At 42.2% G+C, this 19,098-nt stretch overlaps 1 protein-coding gene across 3 annotated transcripts in view; it reads left to right on the top strand.

Annotated features, from left to right (window-relative positions):
- ANXA7 (annexin A7) overlaps positions 1-17,974 on the top strand; it is a 30,707-nt gene extending 12,733 nt beyond the window's left edge. For all 3 annotated transcript variants that reach the window (XM_062215086.1, XM_062215088.1, XM_062215087.1), the window contains exons 3-13: positions 75-279; positions 2,130-2,240; positions 2,804-2,865; positions 6,889-6,991; positions 7,191-7,285; positions 9,364-9,477; positions 9,699-9,869; positions 10,137-10,307; positions 10,385-10,460; positions 12,267-12,379; positions 16,373-17,974. In XM_062215086.1, the coding sequence (XP_062071070.1) occupies positions 75-279; positions 2,130-2,240; positions 2,804-2,865; positions 6,889-6,991; positions 7,191-7,285; positions 9,364-9,477; positions 9,699-9,869; positions 10,137-10,307; positions 10,385-10,460; positions 12,267-12,379; positions 16,373-16,495 (1,344 nt within the window). In that variant the 3' untranslated portion in view covers positions 16,496-17,974. The remainder of the gene's footprint in view (positions 1-74; positions 280-2,129; positions 2,241-2,803; positions 2,866-6,888; positions 6,992-7,190; positions 7,286-9,363; positions 9,478-9,698; positions 9,870-10,136; positions 10,308-10,384; positions 10,461-12,266; positions 12,380-16,372) is intronic.
- Positions 17,975-19,098: the final 1,124 nt, after the last annotated feature.

The following is a 19,098-nucleotide window of genomic DNA, read 5'->3' as shown; positions in this document are numbered from 1 at the left end:
TTGCTTTTTTTTTGGGGGGGGGGGTCATATTTTTCAGTAATCACATTCATTTGAAAATTTTTCTGATTTTTCAGCCTGCAGGTCAGGAGTCATCCTTCCCCCCTCCAGGTCAGTATCCTTATCCTAGTGGTTTTCCTCCGATGGGAGGAGGTGCCTACCCACCAGCACCAAGTGGTGGCTATCCTGGATCCGGAGGCTACCCCACGCCTGGAGGCTACCCCGCGCCTGGAGGCTATCCTGGTGCCCCACAGCCAGGTGGAGCCCCATCCTACCCTGGAGGTAAGTTATGAGTCAGGGAATTAGTAATGATGTGGGATCGCTGTCATTCTTCTACCTTTTCTCTTCTTTCTTCCTTGCTTTATTTGAAGTCAGATTTAATGTTTGCTAACTTTGGACAATAACTGTAGACAGTAAGGATCTAGCTGGCAAAGTAGAAGGATGAAGGTTCCTCGGGGCCATGAAAGCTGGGAGCAGTCTCAAAAACTGTACTCTGCAGAGAACTGGAATAAATGTGATGATAATGAAAGAAGAGCATATAACATTGTGCTCGACTATTTGTAATCTTCAGAACCAATTAAGACTCTACAGTTAACATGTCTGTGACCTTTAGGACAGCCTTAACCTTCCAACCCCCACCCCTGCCAAAAAAAACACCAGAACAACAAAACAGCACTCTTGTGTGGTAAGTTAGTAAGGAACATGAGTGAGGTAAAATTTTGAAGTTTATTTAAAGATTTGTTTATTTGTTTGAAAGGCAGAGTTACATAGAGAGGGATCCTCCATCCACTGGTTCCTCACATGACTACACTGGCCAATGCTGGGCCAAGCTGAAACCAGGTGTTTCCTCCAAGACTCCCATGTGGGTGGCAGGGATCCAAACACTTGGCCCATCTTTAGCTGTTTATCCTAGGCCATCAGCAGGGAGCTGGATTGGGACATCCAGGACAGGACACAAACTGGTTCCCATATGGGATGCCAGTGTCATAGGCAGCAGTTTGATCTGCTATGCCACATTGCTGGCCCTAAAGTTTGTTTTTATTTTGTTATTTTTTAAAATTTTTATTTATTTGAGAGGCATGGCGAGATTTGGAGCATACTCTCAGCTGCTGGTTCACACCCAACTGCCTGCAACAGCCCAGTATGCTCTGGCCAAACTGGAAGCCAAGAACCCAGTCTAGGTCTACCTCTTGGGTGACAGGAACTTGATTATTTAAGTTTTTAGCTCTGCCTTACGTGTGTACATAAGCAGAAAGCTGGAATCAGGAGCCAGAGACAGGCATCGACCTTTGGCACTTACTTGCTAGGCCAAATGCCTAAGGAGAAAGTTTCTTTTATTTACTTGAAAAACTTTTTAAAATTTTATTTATTTATTTGAAAAGCAGAGTGACAGGAGAAGGAAAGAGGTATTCTGTCTGCTGGTTTACTCTACAAATGGCCACAACAGCCAGGTCTGAGCCAGTCAAAGCCAGGAGCCAGGAATTCCATAATGGTCTTTTTTTTTTTTTTTTTCTTTCCTGTTTATTTATTTGAAAGACAGAGGGCAAGAGAGAAAGAGATCTTCAGTCCACTGATTTACTCTACAAATGACCATGGTGGCCAGGGCTGGACTAGGCTGAAACCAGGAGCTTCTTCTGGGTCTCCCACATGAGTGCAGGGGCCCAAGTACTTAGGCCATCTTCTGCTACTTTCCCAGGCATGTTAGAGGAGAGCTGGATTGGCAGTGAGCATCTGTGACTTGAGCTGGTGCCCGTATGGGATGCCAGCATTGCAGGCAGAGGCTTAATGTACTATGCCATGATGTTGGCCCCCTCCATCCTGGTCTTCCACATGGTCAGGAGAGGCCCAGGTACTTGGACTATCTGATACTCTGCTTCCCCAGGCACATTAGCAGGAGGCTGGATTGGAAGCAGAGCAGCTGAGTCTCAAACTGGCACTCTGATATGGGATGCTGGCTTGATAATATAGCTTAACCATGCCACAGTGCCAGCCCTGAATTAATTTTGTTAACAAGGAAGGAGTTAGAAGTTGAACTTGGACAAAAAGGGACTGTCAACAGTAGAGCATTTTCTAAAGTTTTTCTGCCATCTGAGAGCTGTCACTGTACTTGACTGGATTGTTCTTTTCTCTAGTTCCTCCAGGCCAGGGATTTGGAGCCCCACCAGGTGGAGCAGGCTATCCTGGCTATCCACAGCCACCTTCGCAGTCTTACGGTGGTGGCCCAGCACAGGTCCCACTACCTGGTAGGTACCAGCTACCCAGAGAAAAACAGTACATGATATGTTGAGTTTTTTCAGTTGCCACTGAGAGAATTTAATTTATATTTGGGATAGTCTTCAATAAACATTTACGTATTTCTATAAGTAATCTTAAATACACGGTTTTATGAAATATATTACTGGAAATACTTAATTTGTAATATGGAGATAAGGACCACTATTTTAATTTTTAAAATTTGTCCTAAAGCCAAAAAGCAAAACGTACGGGAACTTCTCTGCCCACTAATGTACCACAAATGAAATCACCCCCCGGAATCATATCTTTATGACCATTCCAGATGGAGTCAGAATTTAATCTGGTTCAAATACAAGAGTATCATTTGTGAAGATCTTATTGTAGAACACGGGATATTAAAAAGGTTCTTATGACCAATGTTGGTTTTAGATTCAGTAAATTATGGGTTAATTATCATTGCCAACAACACAGAGTGAAAATTCTCTTATGTTTCCTTATTCGCAATAGTCAGCACTGTCGTGAGAAATTAAAGAAGATCTGTTTACTGTGTACTTTTTTTTTTAACATATAGGTGGTTTTCCTGGAGGACAGCCTTCTCAGTATCCTGGAGGACAAGCTCCTTACCCTACTCAGGTAATTTTGCTCCTATCTTTTGAATTTAATCTGCATAATGACAAAGAAGGCCTCCACTCCTTTGCTGACATCAGAACTTTACCTGAAGCCGAGGAAATGTTTGATCACAGTAACTTAAAACTCCATGCTGTCTGTGGTTCCTCTGCTTGAAGTAAGAGCCTGATGGCATTCACAAGGCTATGATAGGTCCTTCTCACAGATGGTTAATGCTCATAACTTCCTGGGAGAGATTCACTTGGGCTCTTGGCATTGCTTTTACTTCTTTCTCACTTCTTACCCTTAAAAGCAATTATAACTGAATTTGAGTGAGTAGGTGATGGTGTTTCTGTCAGTGATTTATGAAGACGGATTTTGTTTTCCATGTTTACCTTTATAACTTTCCACTGTTCTTTCAGATCAGTACAGAATCCTTTTCTTCTTATCCTGTTTTCTCTCCTGTTTCTTTGGATTATAGCAGTGACGTGAGTAAGGTTTTGTAATGTTCACTGATCGCTAGGTCACCTATATGTGCATTCATTTGTTTCTGATTTCTCATGTATTTGTGTCTCATCACTTCCTTGAGGGCTTAACTCATTTTTTTTTAAAGATTTATTTATTTTACTTGAAAGTCACAGTTACATAGGGAGAGAAGGAGAGGCAGAGAGAGAGAGAGAGAGAGAGAGGTCTTCCATCCACTGGTTCACTCCCCAATTGACCACAGCAGCCGGAGTTGTGCCGATCCAAAGCCAGGAGACAGGAGCTTCTTCTGGGTCTCCCACACAGGTGCAGGAGCCCAAAGACATGGGCCATCTTCTGCTCTCCCAGGCCATAGCTGAGAGCTAGATTGGAAGTGGAGCAGCCAGGTCTCGAACTGGCGCCCTTATGGAATGCCAGCACTGCAGGCGGCAGCTTTACCTGCTATGCCACAGTGCCAGCCCCAGGGCTTAACTCTTTATTTATGTCCCTGCAAGATCAATATATTGGAAACAATTTTATACTTGAATTTTTACTACAAGTAGAAAATTGTATGTTTACCATAAAAGCAGGGATGTTTCTTATTAATTCTCTTCATACATTTCTGGCTTAGAAACTAGTAGAAGATGGATACTAAGGCTTATTAGTAGAACAAAGTGTTGGTGTGAAAATACAAGTGAGTGGGAGGAATTAAAATTAAAGATTTATTTATTTATTTATTTATTTGAAAGGCAGAGGTAGACAGAGATAGAGGTCTTCCATCCACTGGTTCACTCTCCAAATGGCCTCAACAATGAGTGCTGGGCCAAGCCAAAGCCAGGAGTCACAAGCTTCATCTGTGTATCCCGCGTTGGTATAGGAGTCCAAGTACTTGGATCTTCTCCTGATGCTTTCCCAGGCACATCAGTAGAGACCTGGATTGGAAGTGGAGTAGCTGGGACACAAGCCAGCACCTGTATGGGATGCCAGTGTCACAGGCGGCAGCTTAACCTGCTATGCTATAATGCTGGCCCCATAAGAGGAATTAGTGATCATAAAAATGTTTTTTTGGAGAGGCTAGTGCTGTAGCATAGTGGGTAAAGCCGTGCCTGCAGTGCCGGCAATGCCGGCATCCCCTGTGGGCACTAGTTTGAGTCCTGGCTGCTCCACTTCTGATCCAGCTCTCTGCTATGTCCTGGGAAAGCAGTAGAAGATGGCCCAAGTCCTTGGGCCCCTGCAGCCATGTGGGAGACCTGGAAGAAGCTCTGGCTTTGGATCAGCGCAGCTCCAGCCATTGTGGCCATCTCGGGAGTGAACCAGCAGATGGAAGACCTCTCTTTCTCTCTCTTACTCCCTCCCTCCCTCTCTCTCTCTGTCTCTAACTCTGCCTTTCAAATAAATAAATAAACTTCTTCCTCTTTTCTTTTTTTTTTTTTTTTTTTTTTGGACAGGCAGAGTGGATAGTGAGAGAGCCAGAGAGAAAGGTCTTCCTTTTTGTCGTTGGTTCACCCTCCAATGGCCGCCATGGCTGGCGCATCGCGCTGATCCGAAGCCAGGAGCCAGGTGCTTCTCCTGGTCTCCCATGGGGTGCAGGGCCCAAGAACTTGGGCCATCCTCCACTGCCTTCCCGGGCCATAGCAGAGAGCTGGCCTGGAAGAGGGGCAACCGGGACAGAATCCAGCGCCCCAACCGGGACTAGAACCCGGTGTGCCGGCGCCGCAAGGCGGAGGATTAGCCTGTTAAGCCACAGTGCCGGCCTCCTCTTTTTTTTTTTTTTAAGAGCTCTCTGTTAAAAAAAAAAAATGTTTTCTGGAATGCCTGCTGAAAGATGATCTTTTCTTCTTCCTATTTACTTTGCCTCTAAAAGTATGGGTATATTTCCATAGTAAATGGGTATAATTCTAAATATTTTCAGTGGCCTAAAAAGTAATCAAATCATTTTATATTTTGAAATGATATTGATTGCATATTTAAATAACATTTTGCAGACATTGGATTATATTAGATGCCATTAGAATTAAATTTTTTAAGAAATTTATTCATGTATTGAAAGGCAGAGTGACAGAGAGCTCTTGAAACTGCTGGTTCATTCCCCAAAGGGCCAAACAACAAAGGGCCAGGCCAAAGTTAGGAGCTGGGAACTCCATCCAGATATCCCATGTGGGTGGCAGGGATTTAAGTCATCTGCTGCTTTGCAGGTGCATTAGCAGGGATCTGTTTTGAAAGTGGAGCAGCCAAGACTCAAACCAGTACTCCATGATAAGGTATGTCAGTGTCCCAAGTAGGGGCCTGACCTGCTGTGCCAACAATTAAAAAAGTTTAAAAACTTGTGTGGAATCATCTTGCCTCATCCCATCCTTCTTGAGTCCAGATTTGGACTTGAATGTTTTAAGAAAACTAATGAGTTGTATCGTAAAATTTTCCTTTTTTAATTTTGAACTAACATCAGATTTAACAACAAAGCTGCAAAAATAGTATCAAGAATTGCTTTATACCCTTTATTCAGATTCTTCAAATGTTAATCTCTACCTAGATAGAATACAACTACCAAAATCAGGACGTAACATTAGTAAATATTATTACCCTGTCAGGGCCAGCATTGTGGCTCAGCGGGATAAAGCCCTGGCCTGAAGCGCTGGCATCCCGTATGGACGCTGGTTCTAGTCCCGGCTGTTCCTCTTCCCATCCAGCTCTCTGCTATGGCCTGGAATAGCAGTAAAAGATGGCTCAAGTAGATGGGCCCCTGCACCCACTTGGGAAACCCAGGAGAAGCTTCTGGCTCCTGGCTTTGGCGGCCATTGGGGCCATCTGGGGAGTGAACCATCGGATGGAAGACCCCTCTCTGTCTCTACCTCTCTCTGTAACTCTGTCTTTCAAATAAATAAAGTAAACCTTTAAAAATATATATAATTACCCTGTCTGCAGACGTTATTCACAGTTTACTGGTTGTTTTTTCCCTTTGTCCTTTTTTTCTAATGTCCTTTTTCTTCCTCTGAAGCAAATCCAGATTGAAACATTATATTTGTCATGTCTCTTCAGTCTCCTTTATTCTGAAACTGTTCTTCACTCTGTTCATGACCTTCACACATCTGAAGTACACTACTAATAATTTTGTAGAATGTTCCTTAATTTGGGTTGGATGCTTCCTAAAGACTCAATTCAGGTGATGGCTTTTTGGCAGAAATACTATAGGAGTGATGTTTACCCAGGATTCACTTGTTTATAAAATTATTTCATGTATTCTATTCCTGAAGATAATTTTGATCACTTGTTTAAGATGGTGCCTGCAAATTTCCTCTGCATTGATGTTAGAAACTATTCAGAAGCCTTAATTTTCATCATACTTTTACTCTCCAGTTTCAGCATCCATTAATAATTCTTGCCTGAAACACTTATTGCTGTTGTGTTTGCCAAATGGTGATTTTTAAATTTCCATGCAGATCTTATTTTTAAAATACTGCCCTGATTTGTTTCTTTTTAAAATAAATAAATTTAAATTTAAATTAAATTAGATAATGTCTGGAAAAGTTTTTATGATGCATCATTATCAATAGAAATTCTTCATTTTGATCATACACATTTTGTTCTCAGCCTGCTGCAATGACTCAAGGCACTCAGGGAACAATTCATCCAGCTGCCAACTTTGATGCTATGAAAGATGCAGAAATTCTCCGTAAAGCAATGAAGGGATTTGGTAAGGGAAATATATTTTTGTGTCTTTTAATACATGAAAGTGACAGATTTTAAAGTAAACCTGATACATAAACCAAGCTCGAATGTCAGTCTGTGTACGCACCTCAGTTTGGTGCCAAGTGCTTTGCAAGTATTTTAACAGATGGCTTGGAGGAACACTAAGTACAGGATTCATCCTTAAACACGTGTGGTTCTTCCAGGGACAGACGAACAGGCAATTGTGGATGTTGTAGCCAACCGTTCCAATGATCAGAGGCAAAAAATTAAAGCAGCTTTTAAAACCATGTATGGAAAGGTATGTTTTGTTTTGTTATCTGGAGTGAATACCAGCAGTGGGTGTGTAGATGTTGCACTTAGAGCAGACTGGAGACTGCCTTTTTGTTAGTATTGGTGCTATAAGGAAAAGACAACTGGGTAGACCTTAGGAGTAATAAATTCACTATTTCTGTTAACTTTTTCATCCTAGAATATTTCTTGATCTTGTAGTCGTATCTTCTACATCTTAGATAGTTGTTCAGTAAAAAGTAGATTATGACTATAGTCATGATCAAGGGCTTGATAATCAACTTTCTGTTGATAGTGGGATTGAAGGCTTATTACACACCCTTGGTTAGGCTTGGCTTTGACATCGCCTACTACTCCTCTCCCTCCCTCTAGGCATGTTGTTGTATTACAGCTATAGGAACTACTTGCATTCTCCATACACAGCTTGATCCTTTCTACTTCTGTGTTTTGTACATGTTGTTCTCCTGGTTTAGAACACATTTTCTTCTTTCTTTGCATAGGAAACAACTTCAATATGTGGCTTAGCATCAGCTACTCACTGCCCTGGGCAGAATTTAACTCTACTTCCTCTGTGGTCCAAAGCACTTTTGTGAAACCTCTGCCATGACTCATCTTATTGCCCACCCCTGGTAACCATGAGCCCCCTAGGACAAACCATGTCATATTTGTCTTTGTATTTACAGCACCAAGTATTCAATAACAAGTAGCCGCTTAGTAAGCATCTATGAAATGGTCATCAGTGACATGTAGGAAAGTCCTACAGCTAGAAAGAAATAAAGGGAACAACATTACTTTGCCATTACAATAGGAATCCTAAGATGTTCCTAATGTTCTCTTAATCTGGTTTACTTTTCCCAGAATGGGGATAGTGACCCATTAGCTTGGTTCTACCTTGTCTATTCTACTCTGCCTTAAGATTGAGCATAACTGGGGCTGGTGCTGTGGCGTAGCTGGTGAAGCTGTTGCCTGCAGTGCCAGCATCCCATATGGGTGACGGTTTGAGTCCCAGCTGCTCCATCTCTCTCTCTCTCTCTCTCTCTCTCTCTCTCTCTCTCTCTCTTTTTTTTTTTTTTTTAAGCTTTATTTTTTATTTGAAAGGCAGAGTTACAGAAAGACAGAGGCAGAGAGAGAGAGGAGTTTTCCATCTACTGGTTCACTCACCAAATGGCTGCAACAGTTGGAGCTGAGTCAGGAGCCAGGAGCTTCTTCTGGATCTCCCACGCAAGTGCAGGGGCCCAAGGACTTGGGCCATCTTCTGCTGCTTTCCCAGGACATAGCAGAGAGCTGGATTGGAAGTGGAGCAGCCAGGACTCAAACGGGCACCCACATGGGATGCTGGCACTGCAAGCGGCGGCTTTACCACAGTGCCGCCCCCTCCACGATGTTTTTAGTTAGTATTTAGTACCTGCCAGATGCCAAGACTGCCTTGTCCTGGCAAGTGGCTACTTACTAACTTTTATTGATCTAACCCCTAAAGTGACTCTTCAGAGTGTGTTTTTGTCTGCTTTGTGTTTTTTCATTTCCATTGCTATCACTCAAGTCCAAGCTCTTACTACCTTCCAAAAACTTAAATGTTCTCATCTACAACCTCTTTCTGTTATAGTCATTCTACATACTGTTGCTTTATCAATGCCATTTTCTTGTGTTAAAGTTTCCAAAGGCTCCTCCTAAGTAGAATCAAATTTACATTCTATAATTTGACATTGACGATAATAACCTAAGATTTTGTTATAACTTGTTTTACATATTTATTTTGAAAACCTTCCCAACAAAACCACTTATCTTGTTCCATTGAACAAACTTTGCTCATTCTTGCCCCTATACCAGAGATTCTCAGCCCTAGCTGAAAATCAGTCTCTTTTAGAATTTAAAATCAAATGCAGAAACTCTTAAGTTTAGTCATAATAGAATAAAGAGAATAACAAACTTTAGATGTATACATTTACTTTTTTCTTAGTATATAATGTTTAGATTTGTAGATGAGGTTTTCATAATACAATTATATTTCATTTCCATATATGCCTTCAAGGATATAAGTGACAAAATTTGGAGAGTATATATACTTAGCTTCCTTTTGTAATTAAACAGGATTTAATCAAAGATCTCAAATCAGAGTTAAGTGGAAATATGGAAGAACTGATCCTTGCCTTGTTCATGCCGCCTACGTATTATGATGCCTGGAGTTTACGGAATGCAATGCAGGTACTGTTGGTCATTTACTGTATTTCATCCTATTTCATATGTAAAAAATCATAATTATGGCTATTCTGAATTTACAAAAGTAATTAAATGAATAATGATTTCGTATCATCAGAATACAGAGCTTTTCCATTCTAGAGGACCAAGGAATATTTGATGGAGCAGTAAAATTTTATTACTTTCATAGATATTATCTTGAGTAATTTCATCTTTATTTCACTTAGGGAGCAGGCACTCAGGAACGTGTATTGATTGAGATTTTGTGTACAAGAACAAATCAGGAAATCCGAGAAATTGTCAGATGTTATCAATCAGAATTTGGACGAGACCTTGAAAAAGACATTAGGTCCGATACATCAGGGCATTTTGAGCGTTTGCTTGTATCCATGTGCCAGGTGCGTATAGCATGAATGTTTGTTGGTGGAGGGAACATATTTTATTGCCTATTGCCAGTGAGCATTCTTTAATCCTTTTTAATATTTACCTGCCTTCAGATATTTCTGTCTTTAAGAGAGGCCACACAGAATCCAGTGCTGAATATTGAACCCAGGCACTCCAATATGGGATGTGGGCATCTTAACCTCTAGACTAAATGCCCAGTCCCTGGGAAAAAAACCTAATAGACCTTTATTTCTTCCAATTCCTGCCTTTCTCTTTTTCAGGGAAATCGGGATGAGAACCAGACTGTAAACCACCAGATGGCTCAGGAAGATGCACAGCGTCTCTATCAAGCTGGTGAAGGGAAACTAGGGACAGACGAATCCTGCTTCAACATGATCCTTGCCACGAGAAGCTTTCCTCAGCTGAGAGCCACCATGGAGGCTTATTCCAGGGTATGAGCTCTTCTTTTCAAGATTTGTCTTCTGTTTTAAGATGTGAAAATATTGAACCCTGTAATTTTTGTTTACAGATGGCTAATCGAGATTTGCTAGCAAGTGTGAGCCGTGAATTTTCCGGATATATTGAAAGTGGTTTGAAGACCATCTGTAAGATATATGTGCTCTTTGCTTATTTTGTTTTTAAATGAATGGGGGCTTTGAAAGCTTCACTGGCAGAAGCTGAGCTGTTTTTTATATACAATTTCCTATGAATGCTTGGTGGTGTCATCAGATAGGACTGTTTGGGATTATTTGGCCTTTATTATGCCCTTCTTGAGGATTAAGAGAGAATATCCTATAGATTATAGCATTTCCTTTAAGGTAAATGGGAAAGTCCTGAGGAACTGTTAGTGACACCACAAAACATCATTTTGAGTTCCCCAAACATACCTTTCAAGTATTCAGTGCAGTGAGACCCATTACTCTTTTGAAATTAAATAACCAATTTTTGGTGGTCTGTTACCCACAAATATAGCAAAATGGAAATTTCATTCCTATGAATAATAAAGGACAAAAGAGAGTACCTCACTGGTACTAGTAATGGCATGTCTTGTAAATATTAGGGTACTTCAGAATGTTCATGAGCAAATGTAGTTAAAAGATAAGTTTATTTTGGTGCAAAAGATTTTGAAATCCATGTACTTGAGGAATCTTCAGTTAATGGAAAAAACTATCCATGGGTTTCAAAACTTCTTGCAACAAAATAAATTTACCTTTTTATTCCTTTTTTTTTTTTTTTTTTTTTTTTTTTGCCATGCTTTTTCTTTTTTGAGAGAGAAGTAGAGCTTCCATGTACCGGTTCACTGCCTAGATGTCCACAAGAGCCGGGAGCCAGGAACACAATCCAGGTCTCCCACATGAATGGCAGAGACCCAGCTACTTGAGCCATGACCTGCTGTGCCACAGAGTGCACACTAGCAGGAACAAGGAATTGGGAGTAGAGCCAGGACTTGAGCCCAGGCACTCCAGTCTGCGATGCCTAGGCCAGGTACCCAGCCCATAAACTTGTCTTGTAATTCAGTTTTTCATGAGTTTTTTTTTTTTTTTTTTTTTTTTGACAGGCAGGGTGGACAGTGAGAGAGAGAGACAGAGAGAAAGGTCTTCCTTTCTGTTGGTTCACCCCCCAAATGGCCGCTGTGACCGGCGCTGTGGCCGGCGCACTGTGCTGATCCGAAGCCAGGAGCCAGGTGCTTCTCTGGTCTCCCATGTGGGTGCAGGGCCCAAGCACTTGGGCCATCCTCCACTGCCCTCCCGGGCCACAGCAGAGAGCTGGACTGGAAGAGGAGCAACCCGGACAGAATCCGGCACCCCAACTGGGACTAGAACCAGTGTGCCGGTGCCACAGGCGGAAGATTAGCCTAATGAGCCGCAGCGCCGGCCCCATGAGCTTTTTGAAGTGCCTTCATATTACTTATGTAATTACAATCAAAGTACTTTTTTACCATCTACAGGAGATTGTACTAAGTAAATTTTTCAAAGAGAAAACCTCTCAAAGCTCTGAGCATCATTTTAAAATCTGTGCTCAGTTCTGTTTTAGAGTGTCTGTCATCTTCTCAGCCATAAGATAATCTTGACTTCCAGAATTCAGATTTTTGCATTAGTCTGACTAGTAAGATAATGCTAGTGCACAGTTGGTATAGATTTTCACACTCTAAGGGGAAAAAACAAAAAGTTTGGTCACTGCACCTATGGAGAGAATAGGATTTGTTAGCCTAAGAATCTAGAGTTGAAGGTAGCCTGTCTGATGCCGTTGGAAAGTGAGAAAAATCAAGTGGGGATGGGGAGCACAGCTCCAACTCGCCTCAGGTTTCTGAGAAGATTACAGAATACAGTGAGCCAGTCTAGGAGCCGTACAATCAGCCGGAGGGGTCACCTGGGTCGCGTCCTGGTTTCTGAAGCGTCTCTTGCCTGCAGTGCAGTGTGCCCTCAGCCGCCCCGCCTTCTTTGCTGAGAGGCTCTACTACTCCATGAAGGGGGCCGGCACGGATGACTCCACCCTGGTCAGGATCGTGGTCACTCGAAGTGAGGTGAGGCGAGCCTTTCTCTTTTTGTCTGCTCCTACTGGTTCTACACTTCAGTTTCTTAAAATCCCCTCAACTAGCTGTCCGTCCCCCTGGAATGATGTTAAGAAGAGCTCCGTCACTGCTGAGAGTGGTGATAAGAAGCACAGAATTCAGTTCCCTCATTCTGTAAGAGGGGTTTGCTTTACTGAGACTTGTACCTCACTAAAGACCATACCAAGAGATTTTCCCACCTCAGGAGTTCTGTGGAGAATACTAGTTAATGGAAAGTAGGAAAATATTTTAATTTTCACTTGTGTAAAGAATTGAATGAAAGATCCATGTAGATGAATCCTATTGGATATCAAAGGTCTTGAAATTACACATGCATAATTAAAAAAAATTGTTAACTGAATATAGCCTCAATTTTGTTCTTTGACTTCATATTTTTTTTTAAAGATTTTATTTATTTGAGAAGTGGAGTTACAGTGAGAAGGAGAGAGACAGAGAAAGGTCTTCCTTCCGTTGGTTCACTCCCCAGATGGCTACAATGGCTGTAGCTGCACCAGTCTGAAGCCAGGAGCCAGGTGCCAAAGCACTTGAGCCATCTTCTACTGCTTTTCCAGGCCATAGCAGAGAGCTGGATTGGAAGAGGGGCAGCCGGGACTAGAACCAGCACCAATATGGGATGCCAGTGCCACAGGCAGAGGATTAACCTACTGCTCCATGGTGCTGGCCCTAAGACTTTTTTATATGTGTGTGTGTGTGTGTGTATATATACATATATATATATATGTATATATATATATGTATATACACAAAATCACACACACACACACACACACACATATATATATATATACATATATATATATATATTTCTTTTTTTGACAGGCAGAGTTAGTGAGAGAGAGAGAGACAGAGAGAAAGGTCTTCCTTCCGTTGGTTCACCCCCCAAATGGCTGCTACGGCCGGTGCACTGCACTACCCAAAGCCAGGAACCAGGTGCCTCCTCCTGGTCTCCCATGCGGGTACAGGGCCCAAGCAGTTGGGCCATCCTCCACTGCACTCCCGGGCCACAGCAGAGAGCTGGACTGGAAGAGGAGCAACTGGGACAGAATCCGGCGCCCCGACCAGGACTAGAACCTGCTGTGCCAGCGCCGCTAGGTGGAGGATAGCCTAGTGAGCCGCGGCGCCGGCCAACCGGCCTATATTTTTAAAACCATTTTAGTTGCTGGCACCACGGCTCACTAGGCTAATCCTCCGCCTGTGGTGCCAGTACTCTGGGTTCTAGTCCCGGTTGGGGCGCCGGTTCTGTCCCGGTTTCTTCTCTTTCAGTCCAGCTCTCTGCTGTGGCTCGGGAAGGCAGTGGAGGATGGCACAAGTCTTTGGGCCCTGCACCATGGGAGACCAGGAGGAAGCACCTGGCTCCTGGCTTCGAATTGGCGCAGCGCACTGGCCATAGCGGCCATTTGGGGGGTGAACCAACGGAAGGAAGACCTTTCTCTCTCTCTCACTGTCTAACTCTGCCTGTCCAACAAAAAAAAAAAAAAAAAATTTAGTTGAAGGAAAACATACACCACAAAAGCATACTAAGGAAGACTGAATCATTTTTTAAAAAACAATCAGAATACAGAATTGTAAAAAAAGCTTTTGTATGTTTATGATTAGACTTGAATTTTCTAATCAGGGTCTTTTTTTGAACATAGTAACATATATAACATAAAATTTATACTTTTAATCCTTTTTAAGTGTACATTTCATTGGTATGAAGTACATTCATATTGTGCAGCTGTTACCGACATCTATCCTCAGAAGTTTTTTCATCTTGCGTAACTGAAAATCTATGCTTATTAAACAGTTGCTTCCTTATATTCCTCTTTCTCAGCTACCAGCAATGCAAATTTCTGTCCCTATATTAGTTTACTCTAGGTTCCTCAGATAAATAGAATCAGACTGTATTTGTCCTTTGGTGACTGGTTTCTTTCTTTTTCTTTTCTTTTTTTTTTTTAATTATTTATTTGAAGGATTTATAGAGAGGGTGAGGCAGGGAGAGGTCTTCAATCCATTGGTTCACTCCCCAAACGGGCACAATAGCCAGGGCTGAGCCAGGCCAGGCCAAAGCCAAGAGCTTCATCTAGGTCTCTATGGGCCTAACGACTTGGGCCATCTTCTGTTACTTTCCCAGGCACATTAGCAGGAAGCTGGATCAGAAATGAAGCAGCCGGGACTTGAACTGGCACCCATATGGTATGCTGACATTACAGGCAGCAGCTTTACCCGTTATTCCACAGTGCTGGTCCCTGGTTTCTTTTACTTAGCTTAGTGCTCTCAAGGTCATATTGTAGCATGTGGAAGTTGCTTCCTTTTTAAAGTTGCATAATATTCTATTGTATGTGTACACATACCACTTTTTGTTCATTTATCTGTGCACACATGGGTTGCTTGCACCTTTTGACTGTTGTGAATAATATTATGAACATGAGTGCACATATATCAGTGTCCTTGCTTTTATATTTTTTGGTATGATTCCATACTCAGAAATGGATTCACTGGATCATACTGTAATTTTGTGGAATGTTTTGTGAGGAATCACTATACTATTTTACATCAATACTAGCAGTATACCAATGTTCCCATCTCTTGACATCCTCACCAATACTTGTTATTTTCTGTGTTTTTGATATAGATCATATCAGTGTTTTAAATGACTAGTATGGGGCCAGCACTGTGGCATAGAAGGTTAAACCTCTGCCTGCAATGCCAGCATCCCATGTGGATGCTGGTTCGAGTCCCAGCTGCTGTATTTCTGATCCAGCTCCCTGCTAATGTGCCTGGGAAAACAGTAGAAGATGGTCCAAGTGCTTGGGGATCTGCCACCCACATGGGAGATCCAGAAGAACCTCCTGGCTTCTGGCTTTGGTCTAGCTTGGCTCTGGCCCTTGCAGCCACTTGGGGAGTGAACCAGCAGATGGAAGATATCTTTTTCTCTCACTTTCTGTCTCTCTCTCTCTCTCCCTTCTCTCTCTACATATTTCTGCCTTTCAAATAAATAAATGTTTAAAAAATAACTAATATTTGGGGATAATAGATGAAACTGCTATCACCTTTTTTGTTTTTTGACAGGCAGAGTGTACAGTGAGAGAGAGACAGGGAGAAAGGTCTTCCTTTTGCCGTTGGTTCACCCTCCAATGGCCATCGCGGCCGGCGCACCGCGCTGATCTGAAGCCAGGAGCCAGGTGCTTCTCCTGGTCTCCCATGGAGTGCAGGGCCCAAGCACTTGGGCCATTCTCCACTGCATTCTCTGACCACAGCAGAGAGCTGGCCTGGAAGAGGGGCAACCGGGACTGAATCCGGAGCCCCAACCGGGACTAGAACCCGGTGTGCCGGCGCCGCACGTGGAGGATTAGCCTATTGAGCCACGGCACCGGCCAATCACCATTTTCCAATATTTCCCAGAGCAGTGGATCACATCTTCACTGAGTAGTGCTGGCAATGGTGTGAACGCTGGCTGTCAGATGTCAGTCACTGATTGCTTTTGTCCCCCGCTTACTTTGGTTGTTAAGATCCTATCATTTTTTTAAACCGTTTATTTATTTACTTGAAAGGCAATCCGAGAGAGAGGGCAAGACAGAAGCAGAGAGAGAAACAGATAGGGGGAGAGAGGGAAAGATCTTCCATTCACTGGTTCACTCCCCAAATGAGCGCAAGGGCTGGAGGTGGGCCAGGTCAAAGCCAGGAGCCTGGAGCTCCATCCAGGTCTCCCACCTGGGTGGCAGGGCCCCAGGTACTTGGGTCATCTGCCTCTCCTTTCCCAAGTGCATTAGCAAGGAGTTGGATTGACAGTAAAGCAGCTAGGACTTAAACTGCCCCTCATATGGCATGCTGGCATCACAGGTGGTAGCCTGACACACTGCATCACAACGCCAGTCCCTCCCTATCATTATTAAAAAAATTATGATAAAGACCAGTTTTCTTTTAACATTGTTTCTAACATTAGAAATATCATTTCTCACACAGGTTGATCTTGTACAAATAAAACAGATGTTCACCCAGATGTATCAGAAGACCCTGGGCACAATGATTGCAAGTGACACGAGTGGAGATTACCGAAAGCTGCTGTTGGCCATTGTAGGCCAGTAGAAGAGCTATTTGAAAACAAAGAAAACTTTTCATAGCTTTATCCTTCAAGTCAACAGCAGACCTGCATGCAGCAATATCAACTGTCACCTAACCAAGAGATTTTTACCAAGGACTGTGTCAGGGTAATGTGCTTGATTTGCACATGTATTGCCTTAATTCTAATGTTATTTTTTTTTCTATGTACAATCAGTGTAAAGCCATAACACAATGATGTAGAAATTTTGTAATGTTTCTAAGTCCTCACTCACTGCTTTACTCTAATTAAGAATAAAAGCAATCTAATTCTGTGTAATAATAATTGAATAATTTCCAAAGAGGATGCTCATCACCTTTACCTAGTTAATACATGAGAAAAGAGTATTGTTAAAGAGCAACACTGGTTTGGACTCATGCTGGCTGGATTTCAAAACGTGATTACCAGTTCAGGAATGGGTCAGTAATGAATCGCCCACAGCAGCTTCCAGCCAGTAGTGACTGGTTATCCCTTTATCATGTTTTAACATCTGGACCTGTTCAGCATAAATTTTGAAAAGAGGGACTTGACTTTAGCTAGGTTTGTGTTGTATTTCTATTTAAAAGTTAAAAGCAAAGTGATGTTTACCCAAATAAGAACAATTCACTTAAAAATCTCAGCAGACCGTTAACTATTTGGAGATGGTGGAAATTTGCTGGTGTTCTTGTATCTCAGTTTCAACCCCAAAGCTGACTTCATTATAAATGATTTCCTTGCTGTGTGGTGATAGTCCCCCAGTGAACACTATTCAGTACTGACATTGGCGAGTTATCCAAGCAGTAGCATTCTAAACTAATGGGATTCTAGTATAAAATGTTAAATATATTATTTTGGTTGCCAAAGTGTTCCTGATGCTTTCAGGAGCTCCAGTATCACCAGCCCTAACCTTTAAAATCTGGCTGGGCATCTAATTATTTCCATATCCCTTACATACTCCACAGGGCATGGAAGAAGCAAGGACCACTGTGTATGTTTAACATCAAAAGGGAAAAAAAAATCACTTAAAATTTGTTTTATGTATTCTAATTTTATTTGAAACGCATATAGACAGAAAAAGGTCTGTCCACTGGGTCACTCTCCAATCTCCCCAGCTACCAGGATTGGGCCAGGCCAAAACCAGGATCCTGGGACTAAGTCTGAGTCTCATGTGGGTGTCAAATCCAACTATTTGAGCTGCCTGCCAGAATGCACATTAGAAGGAAGCTGCATTTGGATACAGAGACTTGAACCAGGCACTCCAGTATGGGATGCAGGCGTCCCAAGTGGTGTCTTAATTGTTGTGCCACGTGTCCACCCCCAAAAAAACCACTTTTACATTTTATATAAACAACTGTCTTTTGCCTCCTTTTCAAAGTTCTGTTTCTTAGCACTTTGAGATAGTCAATCTATAATTATGGAGGGACTGAACATGTTTGTTGCCTTGTTATATAATAAAGACTTTTCATGCTGCTGCCTTATAGACTTTAGTCTCATGATGATTTTTCTGTTACCCTCCTTTTTCCATTTTAGGTGTCAGCTACCATTTTGATTAAACAAACCATGATATCTTATTTAAATTGGCATTCATATAAACCTTTGAAATTTTAATTTTGCTAATTTATAAATTTTCCTCAATGAGTGTACCAATTTACATGCCCACCAACAATACAGGGGTTCTCTTTACATCCTTTCCAACACTTGTTTTGTTTCATCTTTTTGGCAACAGCCAATCTAACAGATGTGAGAGTTATCTTGTGGTTCTGATTTGCATTTCTCTGGTGATCAGTGATTTTGAGCTCCTTTTCATATATCTGTAACAATTTGTATGTTTTTTTTGGGGGGGGGAATGTGTTGTCCTTTGCCATTTTTTTAAACTGAGTTATTTTTGTTTTGCAATTTAGTTGTATGAGTTCCTAATATATTTTGGGTATTAATATATTTCTAATGTATTTGGATATTATCAGATATATGATTTGCAAGTATTTTCTTCCATTATGCAAGGTGCCTTTTCATTTTGTTGTTAGCTGTACAGAAGCTTTTTTTTTTTTTTTTTGACAGGCAGATTGGACAGTGAGAGAGACAGAGAGAAAGGTCTTCCTTTTGCCGTTGGTTCACCCTCCAATGGCTGCCGCGGCTGGCGCGCTGCTGCCGGCACACCGCGCTGATCCGATGGCAGGAGCCAGGTGCTTCTCCTGGTCTCCCATGGGGTGCAGGGCCCAAGCACTTGGGCCATCCTCCACTGCACTCCCTGGCCACAGCAGGGAGCTGGCCTGGAAGAGGGGCAACCGGGACTAGAACCCGGTGTGCCGGCGCCGTAGGCGGAGGATTAGCCTATTGAGCCGCGGTGCCGGCCCTGTACAGAAGCTTTTTCATTTGTTTTACTTTTGTCACCTATAATTTTGATGTAATTTAAGAAATCATCAAGACCAATATCAAGGACTATATTCCTCCATTATTCTAGGAGTTTATTTTGGTCTTACACTTAAATCTTTCATCCATTTTGAGTTGATTTTTGTATATGATGTGAGTGTAATTTGCTTTTGCATAATGCTGCCTACTTTTATGTCTACTAAAACCGTGAAGATCTTCATTGGCCCTCGATTTACAAAAA

Source organism: Lepus europaeus, chromosome 17, assembly GCF_033115175.1.
Source record: "Lepus europaeus isolate LE1 chromosome 17, mLepTim1.pri, whole genome shotgun sequence".
NCBI classification, from domain to species: Eukaryota; Metazoa; Chordata; class Mammalia; order Lagomorpha; family Leporidae; genus Lepus; species Lepus europaeus.
This window is presented reverse-complemented; position numbering and strand designations above follow the sequence as displayed.